Genomic DNA, 20,942 nt, shown 5'->3' with positions numbered 1-20,942 from the left:
GATGTTCAAAATTGCTATGTCTCTGCAATGTTGTTGTTTCTCTGTTTTAAACAGAGCATAGTTTTACTCTCCTAGTTTCTAAGTCCTCTCGGGAAATGATTCAGTATCTCCACTGCTATTCAGATGGTGCTTGTGGAAAATTTGTTTTAAGATACACTATTTTTTAAATTTGTTCCTAGGCATTTTACCATTAGCTCTGCTGGTGAAAATAGCAACTGGGATCTAATAGAAATAAATACATTAAGTACTGTGTGGTGTTCAGATACAATGGTAAATAAAGCCATGTAAGTACCACTGACATGGTCAGAAATGCTTGTTTCACTAACAAAACATTTTTTCTTATCTTCTATAATGCTGCAGAGTAAACAAAGCTAAGGGAAATCCAAACTGGCTCACATGTGCCAAGAATTGTTAAACAGGTTCCAGTAGCATAATCTAAAATTCTGTTATGCACAGACCACAGAAGCATGGTTTGCAGCATGGCTGCAATAGCTAAAAAAGCTTCTCAATTTCCTGGTAATAATGCTGCATGTATATACTTAAAGCCTTTCTCTTCACCTTAATTGCTAAATGACAATTTTTAAATGAATGAATAATATATATATTCAGAGTCTATTTCACCTCTGTATTATTTTAGTTTAACATCATATGTTCATATCAATGTGTTTCTGTGTTACATGCTGTGCAATCTGGTTGGAATTCATTTTCTATGTAAATACTTCCCAATATATTTTATTACAATCTTTGAAACAGTTAAAATTAAATGGCAACAAAGAGAAAACATATATTGCTACAACACATAATATAAGGGTGAAATAATTTTTAAATTGCATTTAAAACTCCATGAACTAAATATTGTTGCTGATTACAAAGGCTTTAGTATGTGATAATACATTTTTTGATCTATAAATATTTATTTTATGCACAATAATAAATTCAGAAAGAGTAAGCAGCATATTATGCTATATATACTGTTATTAGTTACCACTGACAACCTGATTCAACAAAATGCTGAGTGCCAACTATTCTCATTTACTTCAGCGCATGATAGGAGATGGTCCATATCTCATAAGACTCACCCAAAGGGCATAATGATGCAACAGAAGATTATGATGTCAGTTATAATTGTTTATGGATACTTCTCTGATCAAGCAACTAAATAGACTGTTTTTAATAAGCATTGGTGTGCGCAACTCACAATACTGCATGTGGCTGCATCATTTGTGCATCACGTTTCCTGCAACAGTATATGTACAACACTTCTAGAATTTGCAAAACAAGTAGGATTGAAATGGTTATGTAATACTTACAAATTATCACAGGCAAAACAAAATACTATAAAACAACATTTTAAAACAGTGAAGTTGAAATATTTAGTGACTGTATTTCTTATAGAAAACAAAAATAAAAAGTAATCTGTGACATACTTCCTGAAATTTTAATACTGGTTTTCAGGTGTTAACGATCTAAAGTGCTTTCATATTTCATATACTTTTTATTCTCAGTGTATACAAAACTGAAAATATTTATAAAATTATTTTGTAAATGTGTGTATGTGCTATTTAGTCTATTCCTGTTGCCTTGCCTAAGAAATTTGCATTACCATCTTCAAAATCTCTCTTTTGAAACCAGGCCTTTGAATTTGTTCCTTGAATATAAGCATCCAGAAAATAACAAATCCCAGGGATATCACTGGGAAAGTTTGGAGGAAGTTCTTCTCTTGAACGGGGTGTGAACACAAAACCTGGGTATTCCTTAAGCAGCCTATGAGAAAATTAAAATGATTTGATTAAATATTAAATCAAACATTAAATTGTTGTAACTAGTGAAAACATTCTATCATTCTTCTTCATACATGATTTGTAAATCAGGACAGGTTCTGTTTCAACACCTCTCTGTTATCCAATGAAGAGATAAATTATCCTGTTTAGCTGGCATTCCCTTTGCTTACTGAGTGATTTAGTAGTCTGTAAGCTATTCAAACCAAAACATAGTCTCTCTTTCTATTACAACAAGGCAATATATTTGTTGTAAATACTTTTAAAAATCTATTTAACATTAGCTAGTAGATCAAATTAGTTTATAAGCCTGGCACCCGAATTAACCTTTCAATCAGAGAAATACGAAAAGGGTCTTAATACAGTGCTTAAGCCACCAAGCCTGGAACCAAAGGGACTTCATGCTCTAACCAGGACCTTTGTCTCAGTGGATCAGAAACTTGCCTAGTCCTCTTTCCTTTTAAGCCAATAAATACTAAATACAAAGTACAGTGGCTTATCTTGATATACTGAAACCAGGAAGAAGTACTCTGACTAGCTGACATTTCCAAGCGGTCTTCAGGTGTAACATTAAATGAAATACATTGCAATAATTCAATCCAAATGTGACAGACTTGGGGAATAATGGTGTTGAAGACTACATTTGACATCACTTACCATTGACTTGATATATGCATATAGAAAAAAAAAGCATTCTTGGCCCCCATTCTTGACACCCAGAAATAACTGGGACTATAACAGGGATTTCTATATTGTGAACCAGAGGCACAAATATATGAATCTGTTATTTCTTCTTAATAGGAAGAAAAATCATTTCCACCTGTCTCTCAATTCCACCCAATAATGACACCTATTTCTTTATCTGAATTATTTCCCTATATTACAAAGGTATCGGGAAAAGGAACAGAGTTGTGCTCTGTTTCACGAGGGAGTCTTTTCATGTTCCAAATAATGATCAAACACATTGGTCACTGAAAATAACAATAGAGCAACTTAACTGCAACCCTATTCACTTCCAGTAGTCTTCATAGCAGAGTCAACAATACCTTCTGGTCATTTATATCAAGGACTGCTGACTAAAAAAATCAGCATGGTCATCTCTTTCTTACTCCTTATTAGAAGGCCATTGACCAGACTAGTCTAGGTGTCATATGAAAGTTAAAATTTCACTGAACTAGGGCCCAGAAAACTGAATAAACCAGGTACTGGCACAGTTGCTTCATCACAATTTTCTTATTTATCCTCCCTAAACAAAATTAAAAGATCTGGCAACAGTTGATGAGTTTATCAATCACTAGAAATGGTTTCTTAAGGAGATATCTGTTGTTCAGTTTTATTATTATTTTCAAAGGAGCCTAAGTCAGTTAGGTGCCCAACTCACACTGAAAATTATTTAGTTCAGCATGGATCAGACTTCAGAAGAGGAAGAAAAAGCCAGACATGTAAAACTTCAAGGTCAATAGCAAAATGTATTCTATTTATTCTGAGTTGTTACTTGTAATAAATATGACACGGGAAAAATACATATTCTCTCTCACTCTTTCCTTTGCTGTTGCTACTGGCTGGATGTTTCTGGCTAAATGATGCAATCATGAGCTATACCATCAAAAAAAAAATCTCAGGAAAACAAAACTGAATTTTGTTCAGCATTTTGTTCTGAACTTTGTTAAAAAAAATGAAGACAACAATTGAGAAAGTACTGCAGAAACTGTCATAAGTTTGGATTCATTTTAAGTACTGTACCTGTAAGTTGTTGGACTGACATTTATTTTCCTAGGTACACTGCAAGACTCGAACTTGTTGGCAAGAGTTACATTATTTCCAAAGAGACAATAACGTGGCATTTTAACTCCAACAACTCCAGCAAAGACGGACCCAGAATGGAGACCAATACGCATCTTTAAATGAAAGACATAGAGCAGCTTTTATTAGGTATAGTAATAATATTCTTACAGCAAGTTAGCTTTAGTACTTCACCTTTGAATGAGAATATTTTAGAGGTACTTATATTTAGTGGTGGGCCTGTAATTTTTTAAGATATGTTCTATTATCATTAGAGGGCCATAAGCTTGCTTAAGGAAAGACTAAACTGCTTAAATTTTCAGTCCATTAAAATTGAATCACCACTCATGGTCTTACTGACACCATCCAGCCCTAAACTGATCAAGGAATGACATCATACTATTATTATCAGGAATTATTGTCATAAATCTGAAATGCTTTTCTAAATATTTAGAGCAACGGGTGCTGCACAGTAAAGAGGTGAGCTGGTAGAAAGGTAAGATGTAAGCAGTTCTGTTTTTTGGGTTTTTTTGTTTTGTTTTGGACTCCCTCTATACATTACAGATATCACACAATTAACTGATGAACTGTGCAGTTACCCTGAGACCAGTTACATGTGGAAAATACCTATCAAGCCATAACAAGGTTCAACCAGCTATAAAGTTAGACCTTGAAAATGTGTACTGAGTTTACAGCTGGTTGCTATCAAGCTTTAATTTGTACGTGTAGCAGGGTCTCCCTTGGGGCAGGTTGCCCCCACGTCTGACAGGGCTCCCAGAAGCAGAGGTGCACCAAGGACTGCTGCGGCTTATGAGTCTCATAACTGAGGGGACTCTCAGCCCCAGCAGCTTCCAACTCTGTAAGAAACCCCCCAGGCCTGAGGGATCACAACTGCCATGATCACCCAGCCTTGAGGGTCCATAAAATCCCCAAGGTTCCAGGATCACATACGATTCCATTCATCTGGTGTGTGGGGTGCCCCCACAGCTGGGAGCCCCTCAACTAAAAGGCTCCTGGACATAGGGCCTTGATTCTTGCTGGTGCAGGGGGAATCCAAGATCAGGTTCTCCCCGAATCAGCAAGAGGACACAACAGGATCCAATGCACAATCTCACAAACACGCCTCCTGCCATGGATGGATCTCATATTAGATCCCTGCATGTGTACAGGGGGCCTCAGGGATGTAAAATAAGCTCTAAGGAAAGCAAATGGCAATGCATGGACCACACTCCCAGCTGAGCTCTGTTGAGATGGGCCTTCCTAGAACACAACCTACTGTATTTACTTTTATCCAATATGAGGTTTCTTTCTCCAGCCTCAGGGCCAGAGCTCCTGGTACTGCAGTCATTGCTACCTGGCCAGGCTAGAGCCAGAGTAAACATGTGCTCCAAGTTTGAGCCAGAGACAGGAAGGATAAGTAGCAGCTGGAGATGCAGGGAGAGCATGGCGCAGTGACTGCAGGGGCAGGCCTATATGTAGAGTGGCCAGGTACCAGGGGGCAGAGGGCAGGAGTGCAGGGAGGAAACTGATGGGTGGGCGGGGTGCAGGCAGCAGGGGAAGGCAAGTGATGGGGAGCACTGGTGGCAGGAGGCAAGAGACAAAGGTCAGGCTCTGACCCCCCAACTGCCTGCCCCTGTTGCCAATTGCCTTGATACAGTGGGGCCAGGAATGAATTTAAGACAACCCTCCAACAGTTAGATTCTATACATGGAAAATTATAACACATGTATACATTTTCCATGTATATAATAATTACTTGGGAGGCCTTCTTAAATTCAAAGTAGTCTTGGCTTTGGGTAACTATGGTTCGCAACTGGGGCGATCCACAGGAAGGTCCCAGCTCGTGTCCAGAGTTGTTGCTGCCGCTGGCTCGCGTCCAGCCCCACTTTGCCCCCCAGCCCGACCAACCCAGCCCTTAGAGCCAATCCTTATCCTGAATGGTTACTAAAATGAGGGATTTGTATAACTGATGAAATAGTCACAGTACCAAAGGTACAGATTGCAGGAGTATGTGAGAGTTGCTCTGTCTTCTGAAATATATCTTAGGATTTGCATATTTTGCTTCTTTGATGCTGTCCTTTGTTTCATCTATTTAATTTTTCTCCCTTTTTAGAACCTATTATCTGGCCTTTTCAGAACAGGATTGAGAGTTAGCAGCAGGGCGGTACTGGAAAGTTTGCATTGTTACTGCCTGTGCTGTTCCATCTCTTTGCATCAACAGAACTCTCAATTCCATACCTCCAATAAGGGCTAAATTCATAATCTGTATAATTTTAAATAGAAAATCATCTCTCTCTGAAACAAAAGCAACATCCACCCACATAGAAGAGCCAGCCAATGATTAAGGTATGCACATTAAATATTAATCTGGTTTAAAATAAGTAATTTGCAGTTAGGCTTTTTTCTCAGAAAATTCATTACAGAAAGCAGACTGTGTCTTAGATTTTTTGTTCTACAAAACCACTAATGTTTCCATGAAGAGACAAAAAATACAGGCAACTTCAGTTGCATTCAAAGTTTGTATCATCTAATGCAATGCAAATTATATTTTGTATATTAAATCCTTTTAAAATTAATTTTAAAAGTGTAATAGCATTTCTGAACTCAAACTATGGCAGTTTATGATATAAAGTATAAATCTGTTAATTAAATATCATCAAATGTTTTCTGCATCCTGATTATATATTTTTTTTTACTTTCAAGGAATGTGAATTACAATAAGCACTGGTTGATTCTATGGCATGGCTTTTTCTCTGATAAAATAAAGATCATGCCATCATCTTAATAAACATAATAAACATTTATTTAGCCTTAGACAGTAATTTGCTTTAAATTAAAATTGTGAGGAGGGGCATGAATTTAAAAATGAATTAATAAACAAAAACTGGAAAATGTGGTTGAAAAGGAAAAAAACATTGAAGAGGAAGTCAGAGGCCTGGAGGAAGTCAGAGGCCTGTGTACCTATTTAAAATGGGGTCCCACCCAAAACATACTGAATTCAATACAAAGCTACACATCCATGTTTTGGAGCAGGGCCAAATGTTGCAGATCTTTGTGAAAATAACAAAATAATTGACCATTCCCTTTACTGTCATCATTCACAGGAGTACATTTATTCCCCCTAATCTCATTCATTTCATTCAATGAGATGTAAAACCATGTTTAAAGTGTAACGTGCTTTTGAACTGAGGCTTTGTATGTTATAAATCTACTGATTCATAACACAATTGAAGTATTGACTTCACACAGACTGTAATTTTATTTTAATTGTTTAATACATGACTGAAAAAACCTGTCAATAAGAACATAGGAATGCCTTTTACTGGGTCAGACCATAGGTCTATCTTGCCCAGTGTCCTGTGTCACACAGTAGCAAAGAGTGGATGCTAAAAGAGAAAGTGAACTGGGTATGACCAGACAAGGTTCTTTGGGTGAATCTGATATCTTTTATTAGACCAACATAACTAGTTGGAAAAAAGAATTTCTCAGCAAGCTTTTGGATTTAAAAACCCATCATCAGGCGAGGAAGCATCTGTAGTTAGCGTGTACTCTTCCTGGATGGAATGAATAGTAAAGAAGCCAGAGGCTGATATGCATGCAAGAAAGCCAGTCAGTGAAGATGTAAATTGCTTGCATATTATACTTGTATCATGCAGACTATCTTGCATACCATGTTGCATGCATATCAGCCTCTGGCTTCTTTACTATCCATTCCATCCAGGAAGAGCACACGCTAACTGCAGATGCTACCTCAGCCTGATGAAGAGTTTTTAAACCTGAAAGCTTGTTAACAATTTTTTTTCCCCAACTGTTTAAAGTTGGTCTAATAAAAGGTATCAGATTCACCCAAAGAACCTTGGCCTATGTCCTTAGACCAACACGGCTACAGCCTATACCCCTTGGTATGACCAAGCTTTTTTCCACCGTTCCTCTCTCATTTGCAGCCTCCAGCATTTATGATGTAGAAAGCTCTAATTCAGAGGTTGTGACACTACTTGTCATGCTCAATAGCTACTGATGCCCCTTTCTTCCAAGAATTTTTCTAACTCCATTTTGAATCTGGCTAAACTGTTAACTTACACAACACCTGGTGGCAATGAGTCCCACACTTTAATTACATGCTGTGTTAAAAAGAACTTCCTTTTGTTAGTTTTACATGAGTCACTTTACTGTGCATTAGACTAATATAATATGCAGTAAAGCGTCGCTGTCTATATGTGCGCAGGACTTACTGAGCATTAAATTAGTCTAATGCACCATTTGCCAGTACCAACACATAGAGGTACTAGATAAACAGTGCATTAGCTAATGTGCTGTAGTGCACATGTAGATGCTGACTGGGAGTAATGTGCTCCAGGTCAGCGCAGGCAGCAAGAGGCCCGCTGCTGTCTGGCTAAGCCCTGATGCAGGGGAGCTGTGCCAACTGCAGGGGCAGCTGTCTCCCTGCCACGTGGGAATTGGGATGGGTCCCAATCCCCACATGTCTGGGTGAGCTGTGCCAGCTGCAGAGGCAGCTATCTTCCTGTTTGTATAGGGATCGGGATGGGTCCTGATCCCATGGCCAAGAGAGCTGTGCTGGCTGCAAGGGCACTGTCTTCTGTATTTCCTCACAGTCTACCTTGGTCTTTACCACTTTGAATAATTTTGTGTCATTAGCAAGTTTGTCCATTTCAATACTCACTCCCCTTTCCAGCTCATTTATGAATTTGTTAAACAGCACTGGGCCCAAAACAGATCCCTGTGGGACCCTGCTGTTTACTTCTTTCCATCCTGAAAGCTTACCATTTATACTCTGTCTTTGGTTTCTCATTTGAGCCAATTTTTAAGCTACAAGTGGATATTCCTTGTAATCCTACGACAGCCTAACTTAGTTAAGAGCCTCTGATGGGAGACCTTGTCAAGGCTTTTTGGAAGTCCAAATGTACTATGTCAACTGGATCACCCTGCTCCACCTGCTTACTGACACTCTCAAGGAACTCTAGTAGGTTGGTGAGGCATGATTTCCCTTTGACAAATCCAGCAATGTGCTGAATAAATCTTTTTCATTATTATTTTTTCTGTCAGTTTTCCAGGAACAGAAGTTAGGCTCGCTAGCCTATAATTCCCTGAATCCCCTCTAGGGGCTTTGTTGAATATTGGAGTCTTATAGGCAACCCTCCAGTCCTCTGGTACTGAGGCTGGTTTTAGTGATAGTTTGCATACTATAGTTAGGAGCTGGACAATTTCCAACCTGGGTTCTTTCAGGCCCCTAGGATGAGTGCCATCAGGTCCTGGTGATTTGCTGTTTAGTTTATTACTTTCTTCTGTAACCTCATCTATTGAAACCTCAGTTTGGGTCAGCTCCACTGACTTGTCCCTACAGGGTGTGTCTACACATGCATTTAAGGAGGCAAAAATTTAATGCACATTAGCTTAATGCACATTAAGGTGATTTAGGTTCGCATCTACGCATGCATGTGTTAAATCCATTAATACCATGTGCATGGACTAATGTGGGACTAAAGTTAGTCAGTTCATACACAACATGAATGTGCCTCAGTGCATCTACATATGCGTTAATGTGTTTTAGCTATTCATGCCTCAATTTGATACCTGCTTTTGCAAGTATCAAATTTAGGCAAAAATAGCCTAAAATCACCATTTTTAAGATCCATTAAGGGCAAGCACATATAGAAGTGTGCCCTTAATGTGCCTTAAATTGAGCTAACATACCTTAAATTAGCACATGTAGACGTACCCAGAGAGGAGTAGATTTGGAGAGGGTATTTCCCTAACATCTTCCAAAGTGAAGGCAGATGCAAAGAATGCATTTAGTTTCTTAGCAATGGCCCTGTCATCCTTTCGTGCCCCTTTTACACCTTGATCATCCAAAGGCCCAACTGACTTCCTTGCAGGTGTTTAGCTTCTAATGTACTTAAAGACTTTTTTATTGTTACCTTTCATATCTTTAGAACAGGGGTGGGCAAAATGCTGCCCAGGGGCCAGATGTGGCCCACCAGGACCAGGCCATCTATCCGGCCCTCAGGGCCCCTAAAAAATTTAGAAAATTAATATTTATCTGCCCCTGGCTGCCTGTCATGTGGCCCTCAATGGCTTGCCAAAACTCAGTAAGTGGCCCTCTGCCCAAAATAATTGCCCACCCCTGCTTTAGAAAATTTCTCCTTAAATTCTTTCTTAGCTTGTCTTACAATTTTACATTTGATTTGCCAGAATTTATGCTCTTTATTTTCCTCATTAGTATTTGACTTCAACTTTCTGAAAAAAAGACTTCTTCCTGCTTATTGTCTCTGCACCTCTGCCATTAAACCATGCTGGTTTTCTTTTGGTTTGCATTCCATTTCTTTTTATTTGTGGTATGCATTTGCTTTCTGCCTCCAATACGGTATTCTGAAGCAGTTCCTATGCTTTTTCCATGTACTTCACCTCCTACAGGGCCCCTTTTAACTTCTATCTAGCTTCCTTATTTTGGTGTAGGCTACCTTTTTAAAATTAAAGGCTACTGCGGCAGATTTCCTTATCCCTCGTACATGGATGTGAAACCCAACTGCATTGCAGTCACTATGGCAGAGTGGCTCAGTAACACTTACCATTTGCACCAAATCCTGTGTTCTACTAAGGACCAAGTCAAGAACAACCTTTCCTTTTGTAGGTTTCAGAATTAACTGCTCCAGGAAGCAGTCTTTTATGACTTTGAGATATTTGGTCTCTGCATCTTATCCTGATGTTAAATTGACCCAGTCTGTTTGAGGATAGCTGAAGTCCCCCATTATTACTGTGTTTTCCACTGTTGCGGCCATTTATTTCCCTTACCATTTCTAGCTTTCTGCTGTTATCCTGATCTGGGAGTTGATAGTATAGCCCCAGATGTACTTTTTGTCTACTGAAATATGGAATTTCTATCCATAAAGATTCTATGGTACCTCTCATATCAGTTGAAAAATCTACCCTATTTGATTCTATGCAGTCTTTGGTGTAAGGTGCCACGTCCCCACCTACTGTATCTTTCCTGTATAACTTGTATCCTGATATTGCAGCATTCCATTGATTTCCTCATTCCACGTTTCAGAGATACCTCTTATGTCAATAACATTTTTTCAATATCATGTCAAAATTTATATATTGCTGCAATCGGGATTATAGTTGTTCTTTTGGTGATTCATATTCATCTGTTGCTCTCAAGGAGACCCTTCTAAATATCATTTTCTCAGTTTTTAATAGGGACAGGGGTTTACTCTTCTAATTAAAATATTTTAATAGAATATTGCAAGTCTTGGTAACTTTATTGCTCCTGAAATAATGACAGTATATCAATGTCCTGCTATCGACTTCTGTACATTTAGGTCCTCCAAATTGATTCTCAGATTTCTGGTTTTGTTTTCTTCACAAAACCTTAACTCATTAAAATACACCATCAAGCAATTGTGAAATTAATCATACTTATTTCCCAGTTTGTCCCAATGTATTAAATATTATATAAGATGGCAGTTCATTGATGACAGACAGAAACAAAAAATGTATAGATGTATGATAAAATGTACAACCTTAATAGGCTCTCCATGGGGAGACATCACCTCATCTGAAAGCTCCATCATCTTCAGAGCCATTAAGGCTACTTGCACAGCGTGTGTCTCACTTTCTTTGTGTAAACCACCAGCCACACAATAGGCATCTCCAATGGTCTCCACCTGAACAAACACATTTGGTTCTTACTGTACACACAGCTTTAAATAAAGAAAACACACAGCGTGGGCTTAAGTACTGTCAGTGGACCGCACCCTGAAGCCAAAATCCTGTTGGCTTTAGCTAGAATTCTACTAACTGGGCCAAGTGATGCAAAGATCATTTTGCAAGTAAGCCTACAAAGAGTGATATATGTTGGTGATCTGTGATGGTGGCAATGCATTTATTACATTAAAATATTTTTGTTCCTCACCTGCTGTGGGACTTTGGGCTTGCTCTGATCAGTTGTCTACTCCACATTCACATCAATATAAGTGACAGCAGGATTTTAACCCATGGTTTCTAACTTCCATTAAGTTTCCCATGTGGCTACACAATCAGCTGATTGTTTGTTATCAATCTCTGTGTTACTTTGTAACTTATTATACTATAGAAGATGTTGAAAAATGGGCTGCATGCAGCTCCTGGGCAGTTCTGGTGTAACCCCTGATGAAAAGCAGGGTAACATGGGTAGTACAGGAGTATTTGTCACCTCTTTGCCATATGAAGACTTTGAAAGGCCACTCCTAGAAGACTGTAGCTTGGCCACCTCCTCACCCTCTCTCCATGTTATGATCCTACTATAATTAAGGTCAGTATTCAAATAATTTTTCAAGTCCTATCATTCTCTGTACCATTGTAGTCTCCCTTCCCCCCCTGCCCCAAAATGACATAAAAATGCAATACGTTCTCTACCTTGTAGATATCTAGTTCTCCACACTGGTAATCAAAGCGAGTATAGAGTTCATTAAGCATGGTGATAACCTGCATAGGTGAGCACTGTGCACAGATGGCAGTGAATCCGACAATGTCAGAGAACAGCATTGTGACATTACTAAATTTCTTGGCTTGCACAACTTGTCCCTGCCAGAGCTGCTGAGCGACTTCACCAGGAAAAATTGAGAACAAAAGATCTACCGTCTTCTTCTTCTCCTCTTCAAGAGCTTGGTGGGCCTGCTCCAAAGTAGCTTTCAGTTTTCCTAACCTCTTCTTCAGTTCATCTTGAGCTCTGGCTTGTTCTCCTATCAAAACAACATCCCTCAGTGCATTATGAATTGGAATATCTGAAAGGTACAGTCCACGACCTGTAAAATCTTCTAATCTATCCACACAAGGAGATCCCAAAAACAAGATAGCATTGGATTCAAAAATATAGATCATTTGGCCTTTAAGATCCATGACCTAAAATAAGTAAAGAAAGAAGAGTTGAAGCATGTCATCCACTGTCCTAGTTTGAAATGGGAGGACTCAGGGAAGGCACAGCATGCTGTATGATTCAAGAAACAGTCTTGTTCTCAGTTGTTCTGTTTCAAATAATTCACTAAATAGAAAATGTGGTTCTGTGCCATTGGAAGCCATTAAATGGGTTTAGCGAATTATTAAAGCTATGGAAGTGCTTCTGGCACTAGAGTTAAACCAATAATGATTGAAAAAATATAGACGTATATGGTATCCACAGATATTTGTTTTTACTAGGGAAAAAACAATCATCAAGAGCAGTTTTGTCCATTATTATATATATACACATTGGTATGCAATCTTTGAATTTGATTATATTGACTACACTGCCTGTTTTATGCACAGTTGTTTTGTATATGAGGAAAAATAGAGAAATCTTTTTGTATTTTAAGACAGTAACTTTGCAAACTAATGCAATTTAAAATTGAAGAGGCCTAAGTATAAAGAACAGTATATGTTAGACTAATAAGGCAGTAGAATACCCTGCTTGAGGAAGCTGTAGAATCCTTAGTAGAGGTTTCCAAGAGGTAGGAGAATGATTTGACAGCATTCCTGCATTTGTGTAGTGCTTTGGACCACATGATCCTTGCAGTCCTTTCATAACTCCCTCCCAATTTAGAGATAGCACCAGAATGGCACCCCTCGCCACTGTCAGTCTTTGATGAAGCAATGCTGCATCACCCAGACAAAGGAGCTGGGCTGTAGCAACTCTGTCCTGTCCAACTGTGCAGCTAGACAAGCCATGTGCTGGGCACCCTGCTCAAGTAAAACCACTCTCCTTCTCCCCACAGCCCCATGGAAGTTTTGCCCAGGACACAACACTTATTAGTTATGTTTCTGCTTTCCAACCCTACGAATCTATTATTCTGCATTTTAATTACCTACTGAAGTAAAGAAAATGTATTTTATTAACTATTTTGTTCCTTTATACTCATCACGTATAGGATATGAAGGTGTTCCAGAGCTCTCTTTATGTTGCTTTAATGACATAAATGCTTTTGGAAACTGTGAACCAAAGCAGTCTTTAAGATCTTGCTTTTACTAAAGACCTTAGATAAAGTAAGTAAAGTAGGCCCGGTTTTTCGAACATTTTGCTAAGGTAAAAGCTGACTAAAATTTAAATATTTGTCTTTAATAAGGTTCTTGGGATGATGCAGCCGGATTGGAAAATGGTAATGGGTTTTAGTGATCTTCACTTATAAGTCATCAGCTTGAATTTGGCATAGATCAATAATGATGAAATACTGTTGTCTTGATTATAAAAAGCCCTGTGTTGTCACAGTCCATTTGCCAGAGTTCCAGTCCACAATACTTAAAAAGAGTCACCACATAGAACTAATAGGAATCTCTGATAGCAAAGGTATCAAAGACTGAATTAGCCTTGAGTGTGTTCTACCTGCTTACTCCTCAAGGTGTTCTCTCCAGATCAAAGATGGGGTGGGTTGAAGCTACTTTCTCTATTCTAGAGATGATCTGTCATCAATCTAATACAATTTCTCCAATACAAAAGTGTCTCTTTTCCCTCACAATTCAACATGTTCTTCAAAACAAAACAAAACAGAACAGGACAGAACAACACAAAACAATAAAGGACCAAATTTAAGTCATTCGCACTGAAGTAAAAAATACTTTTAATGGGGGTAGGGCTTCAGAATTTGGCCTGCTTTGTAGTATAGAACCTTCTACGTCTAACTAGAGGTGAAAGTTTAGTTTACTATCTTCCCCAGAAACTCAAGGCTATATGGTGTTTATTACTATTATTAGTATGCTTTTGTTGTTGTCATTTTATTGTATTAGCTGTTGGGATGCAAACAATATAAAATTACAGGTTTTATTTCATCACTGACTGGTTTCTGGTGGCCACTGATTTATAACTCTGCCCTCCACCTATCAAAAGAGAAAAAGAAAGGAAGATGTTATAAGGTAAATGGCTAGAAAACAGTTCTTACCCTTGAAGACTTCTTAATAGAACTGTCCCATCTCCTTACTCGTACAGTGAACTGCATATTCAGCATTGCCATAATCCCACTAAACGTGCAGTTTATTTTTGGAGTAAGAATTTCAAAATACTCATCAAAGTTTGTTTTTGGTTGAAGTTCTCTCCTATTCATAAGTCTCCTTATCCCACTGCCAATTTGTAGAACAACCATATCCTTGTCAAACATGAAATGAAATGGAAAGGTCTTACAAAACAAAGAAGCAGAGATTACAAGTGAAGACTGTGGGTTACATGGAGATAAGGAAGGTTTTGTGCTTTTGACTTGTACAGAGTACAACAAATATGGTTGGTTAATAAACTCAGTGCATTCATTACGGAAGCAAGGAGGCATCAATGTCACTTCCACATCAGTTTCATATAAAATACGAGCTGCTGCTTTAATAATACCAGGAAGAATGAGACTAGTTGTTTTTTTAGGAAAGAAATAGTACACATTTAAAAAGTCTTGATCTTTTTCCAAACATAATATGGAGGCTTCTTCAAGTCTGTCCTTTTTTACTCCTTCTTGGCTATGGCCACTCTGCTTCAGAAGGGTACTGAAACTGTTTAAGAAGTCCTTAAGAGTTCCACCAACAACTCCTAAGATATGTTCATCCTCTTCATAGCATATTTTAAAGAGCTCTTCACCAAGGGATTCCTTTGCAACATCCACTGGAACACCTGTAAGCATAGATCCACAATATGATCACATAGGCTCTTTTAAGCAACATACTACACACAAAGAATGGCAGTGAATTTCACTCTCTCTCCCTCCACCCAACTACAGCCACGTACTTCTAGCATTATTTCTTCAACACTGCAAAACCACCAAAGGACTCTGGTTTGGGAGCCCCATCATGGCTTAGCCAAAGATGTAAGAATCACTTCCTATAAAACAGGGACTTGGTGGCTTTCATTACCACAGGTTATCCAATTCCACTTTTCCTTCAGAGATGAAGAGACAGACAGTCTTGACTGGGGCTTTCTTGACTAGGGGACTAAAAGTATATATTTGCATAGCACCGACCTCTTGGTCATTAAGCAACTCCTAAATACAGCATTGGTAAAAATAGCCTTGTTTGGTCAATCTAGTACTAGTGTAACACACAAACACAAGGAATAACATGTTTCAGTTCAAACTTGGTCTCATTTCTGCAGACTAGAATAGCTTGGCTGCTCTTCGGAAGGCAATACAAAATTGAACAAATCCAGGTTTCGGTTTCAGCTGAAAAATTCTAACCATCTATTATAACCTAATCTGCAGAGGTTGAGGCTGTTACTGCCATCTACCTTTCAATATTTGCATCACATTCCACAACTCATGCTATTAGCTGTGGAAATCCTCAGTTGTGTCCCCAGTTTGTCAGCCAACATGGCAACCACACATGTAATAATGAAAAACATTGTTTCCTGGTAACAAGATCAGTGGCTAGTTGATAGAACTAAACAATGTTACATTACCTGCTAAATTTGCATGTTCAGTGACTGCTTTTTCAAAATCTTCTCTGTCTCCAAATTTTCTACAAAGATCATACAAATGTAAGTAAAAAATATCTAAAAAAATCAACTGCAAAACATAATGAAGATGACATTGCACTGGAAAAATGCTAGCCAAATGAAATACCATTCCCAAGTTTGTTCTGTAATGATTGGTTTTGTTTATAAATACATTTTTTTTATTAAATCAAATGTGGGCCTTGAAAGGAAATTACCATCCCCTGTACATTTATGATAAATTAAAGCTTTAATGGTCTGAGCTTGGATTAAGTATTAAGGCCAAAGTATTAAGACCTTAATTGATTAAAATTCTCTTTTTTTTTTAGTATTTGTCCTTATAATTGTTATTTTCAACTCTGCAGCATAGTTGTATTTCATAACCTACTATATGATATAATCAGGCTTTTATTGACATCACGCACTTCCCTGAATTAACTTACATTAAAATTAATGTGTGAAAAAGTTTCTTTGTTACTTGTATTATCAGGAAGAATTTCATTTATACAAAAGTATTTATTTCATTGGAGTCATCCCAGATTCACATAACATGAAAATTAGACCCATTAAAATACTTTGAAGCAAAGATCAAAATACATTGACCTGAGAGGTAATCAATGAAAGGAATGCTTTTTAGCTTAGGTCAATATTTATCTCTATATATCAATTAATCTTGAATACAATACATACATATTGCTCTATTCTACATATCTTCACTATAAATACTTGGAAATATATTTATATGTTATATAAATAAAACATACATATATGTTATATTTATAAATATGTTATATACCGTAACAACTCAAGTCTCAATATGTCTTCAGTATCACCCTCACTGAAGTGTTTATTAGTTTCCTCTTTCACACCAATATTCAAAAGAAAGCAGAAAAGTAAAGAACCAGAAAATATTCACTGACTATTGCCAATCTGTTCAAGAAACAGCAATTATAACATATTGTCTGGGCCCATCTACACAAGACACTTTATTGCACCGTAGACTAATTACTGCGCAGTAAAGTATCACTGTCTATGCATGTGTGGCATTTACTGTGCAGTTAATGAGTCTACTGTATGGTTGGCTAGTACCTGTAGATACAGGTAGTAGATTAACCATGCAGTAGATACTGTGCAGTAGCACATTAGCATGCAGTAGCAAATTGCTCCTCATCAGTTCCTTGTCAGTAAATTCCTCCTGTTTCTAGCCCTGTGCCTTGATCTGCCAATGGGGGAAGGGACAGTTGCTGGAGGAGGAGAAACAGCTGCTAGAGGAGGGGGCAATTTCCCAGCCCTGCACCCCAATCTGCCGAATGCGGCACAGGTCTGGGAGGCAGCTGCCGCAGAAGGAGGACAGCTCCCCCCACCTCCCAGAGCCCAGGCCTGACCCTGGTGCTCCCTCCTAGCCTGGGGCTGGCACCAAGGGGAGCCTGGAGCCCGCCCTGGATGCTGTAGGGGGTCAGAGCAGGGAAGGAGTAGCTCTGCACTGAACTGCTCCCATTGGGCAAAAATTTCTTCCCAACAGGCGCATTTGTACACCTGCTTCTAGGGGAAGCTTCCTGTGCAGTAAGTTTACAGTACATTAATAGCATGTGAAGACGTGACCTCTGTTTGGTTTTTCTTTGGATAAGTCAATGTTTGTAGAGCTTTGAAAAAAATATAACATCCTTTAAGTGCCACATAAGACTAGGTATTGTTGTTGTTACTGTGAACAATCATATTATTGCCAACTTCAATATTATTCTCCCATGCACATATAAAAAACAGATGTTAAGGTCAAACTTTTAAAATATCCACTAATTTGAGGAGGATTATTTTCTGTATTCCTGACCTGAGAGACATCTAAAGAACTCTTATTTCATAGGTGATGTGAGTACAGGTAGCTTTCAATGATTTCAACTAATTAATTAATTAGTCAATCAATCTATTATGCCACTCAGAAGTATTTTTTAAATGAATTGTTGCACAGAGGAATTCAGTAACATGAACAAAAGCACATATTACAAAACTACATTATCGGCATAGTCGAAACTAGCTCTCTAGAGCCCTCATCTGCCCAAACCAGTACCCATTGCTTCTTGCATACATTTACTACATATTTTTTTCTCATAAACAAACCATTTTAACATACCTGTTTTCTTTTACTCTGTGCTTTGCTAATGTTCTCTGAAGTGCAAGATTTAACCGTTCAAACTGGAAATGAAAAAGAAAATTAGTTAATTAAAATGCCAGTTGCTTAAAATGTAATCAGAAGTCAATTATTATAAATAAAAGACTTAATTTGCCTTTTAAGAACTAATATCCCTTTCAAAAAGACAGATTAATTAAAAAGCATAATATGTCCAGTTTTAGGGCTTGGCTTAAATTGCTGGCTTGAGTTCTAGTAAATCTCTAATCAAATCCTCTGGATCTATGTGTCATACCATTTTAACAGAGGCTACATATGGTGATGTGGCTTTATTTCCAGGTGTTAATAAAGAAAACAGTGACAGTAAAATATGCCAATTTCTATGTAACTAAGTCTTACTTTCTATTGCTATAAGGTAGAAATGGGAAAAACTTAACCCTACAGATCAAAACTGCCATAGGAAATATAGCTGTATAGTACAAGAATATGTTTTCATGTTTCAGTTAACCTTCACCTAAAAACTAACTGCACTTCATAATATCTCTCTCAATGAAACACAATGAAAAGTATTCTTCCTAAGCAATGGTATTTCTAGGGGCATTAAAGGCCAGCTTCTATTCTATCTATTACGCATGTAAGGGAATTTGGGTGTTTAGATGTAATTCGATACCACCCTGCATGAACCCCAGACAAACAATTAGTGCAAAAGATGAGTGGGTTCTCCTCCTGGTTTGCTGATTTGTTTTTGTAACTCAGTCTTCAGGGTAAAATGGTGTTATGTTGCAAAAGTAGATGTGGGAATAGATTTTCAGAGACTTGAGCAGAGTGTGTGTGGGGGGAAAATCACTTTTTTGAGTTTAAATCCACTTAAGTACCTAACACATGGATTAGAATCTGGCCCTAAATGCTTCAATATTTTCAGGAGTTTTAGGAAAGCCTCAATGAACGGAGGTCAAGATGAGAAGTGCAAATATAACAAAATATGTTTTCAAATGTAACAAATGCCATAGATATGGTTTGGTGCCACAAATAATGTCTTAAGAATGTTTTTGTGAAACCAACTTGAGCCATACATGAAGAAAAGGAAGAGTTTTAAATACAAGAATTACCAAATGGCTGCAAATTCTAGCCTGACTCCACACATTTGAAAAAAATAACTTACAATAATAAGAATCAAAGTCTAAAAATAGTCCAAGTAAAAAGTGTTTGATGCAAAGGGCCTATTATGGTATCCTGAGGATATCCCAACTTGCCTCATACCTACTTCTTGCATGTCTAGTCCGCTGTCCTAATCCATACTCTGGTCTCAAATAGAGGTTATAGCTCTCTACATCCAAGCTCTGCTAGTTGTTTTGAAGCAGTGAAGCTGCATGGTGCATAGCTCAGTTGTCCATGCCTCCATCCAATTCTATAGCCTCCACAGAAAAGCTATAGAGCCTTTGCAATAACAATGGACCCTCACTTCACAGTCCCTTTTTTGCAGGGTTTCTTGGATCTGGCTTGCCCCATCACTCTCCTTTTCTACTTCCAATACATGGGGCAGGAAGGAAGGATACTGAAAAGAAAGCATCACAATAGGATGGCAGCACAGCTTTGATTTTCAAACAACTCTTTTATACAATTTTAAATGAACAAGATTTAATTCATACACAGATATAGCCAGGAACAGTAGGACAGCTGTCCCATTCATTGTACAACTCCTGAAAACTCATTTTTTATCTGTAACTTCCTCCCAACAAACAAGCAAGTGCACAAACAAAATAGCCATGTGTAGTTTTGCACCCTTGGTCTGATGAAAAGTTAAAGTTTATTGTACCCTTGTTTTCTATATAAAACTAGAAGCTTCAGGCACTGATCACAGACACCGATATGGCCCTTTGTTTTGAAGTTTTCATTTGAGAGAAAGGTAACATAAATCACTGCTGGTAAGCAGGGCAGCACAACGTACTCTTGGCAATAAGAAATATGCTTTTGAACAAACTCAAGCCATGTCGAAAGGAGGGAGATGAGGACAATTGCCAAATTCCGATTCTGCAGCGGACTGTATGAAGAATTACTGCTACACCTGAACAGCATGCCATTGACTCTAGTGACTTGGAATTCCTGAGATGTTAACCTTGGCCTCTCTTCTCTTCTGGCATGTGTGGCTGCACCTTATACAAGGGTATTTTACATGAAATGAAATCCTGGCCTATGGTCTTTCTCAGTAAAAGATTTCATAGACTTTCACAGGCTTTCATAGACATTAGGGCTGGAAGGGACCTCAGAAGATCATCGAGTCCTGCCCCCCGCCCAAAGGGCAAGAAGTCAGCTGAGGTCATAGGATCCCAGCAAGATAAGCATCCAATTTGCTCTTGAAGGTGTTCAGTGTAGGTGCTTGAACCACCTCCAATGGCAGGCTGTCCCAGACCTTGGGGGCTTGGACAGTAAAGAAATTCTTCCTTATGTCCAGCCTGAAACGGTCTTGTAGTAGTTTATGACCGTTCGACCTCGTCATCCCTTGGGGCACTCTGGTGAACAAACGTTCTCCCAAATACAGGTGAGCACCCCTAATAAACTTGTAGGTGGCCATTAGATCACCGCTGAGCCTGTGCTTTTCCAGGCTAAACAGCCCCATAGCTCTCAGCTTGTCGTTGTAAGGTCTGTTTTCCTGATCTCTGATCATGCGTGTGGCTCTTCTCTGGACTCTCTCAAGCTTCACATCTTTTTTGAATTGTGGAGCCCAAAACTGGACGCAGTACTCCAGCTGCAGCCTCACCAAGGGCAAGTACAAGGGGAGAATGAGGTCCTGGGATTTGCTTGAGAAGCATCTATGGATGCAAGCCAG

At 38.4% G+C, this 20,942-nt stretch overlaps 1 protein-coding gene across 1 annotated transcript in view; it reads right to left on the bottom strand.

Annotated features, from left to right (window-relative positions):
* Positions 1-714: 714 nt before the first annotated feature.
* Positions 715-20,942, bottom strand: part of GUCY1A3 (guanylate cyclase 1 soluble subunit alpha) — a 23,578-nt gene continuing 3,350 nt past the window's right edge. Inside the window, exons 2-8 of the mRNA XM_019534510.1 lie at positions 18,119-18,180; positions 15,958-16,016; positions 14,468-15,177; positions 11,976-12,461; positions 11,102-11,245; positions 3,522-3,676; positions 715-1,764 (exon numbers count right to left, since the gene is read on the bottom strand). Coding sequence (XP_019390055.1) covers positions 1,563-1,764; positions 3,522-3,676; positions 11,102-11,245; positions 11,976-12,461; positions 14,468-15,177; positions 15,958-16,016; positions 18,119-18,180 — 1,818 coding nt within the window. The 3' untranslated portion in view covers positions 715-1,562. The remainder of the gene's footprint in view (positions 1,765-3,521; positions 3,677-11,101; positions 11,246-11,975; positions 12,462-14,467; positions 15,178-15,957; positions 16,017-18,118; positions 18,181-20,942) is intronic.

The sequence above is a fragment of the Crocodylus porosus genome, unplaced genomic scaffold (genome assembly GCF_001723895.1).
Source record: "Crocodylus porosus isolate Cpor-Errol unplaced genomic scaffold, CroPor_comp1, whole genome shotgun sequence".
Lineage (NCBI taxonomy): Eukaryota > Metazoa > Chordata > Crocodylia > Crocodylidae > Crocodylus > Crocodylus porosus.
The sequence above is the reverse complement of the archived record's forward strand: the minus strand, read 5'-3'. Positions and strand labels throughout refer to the sequence as shown.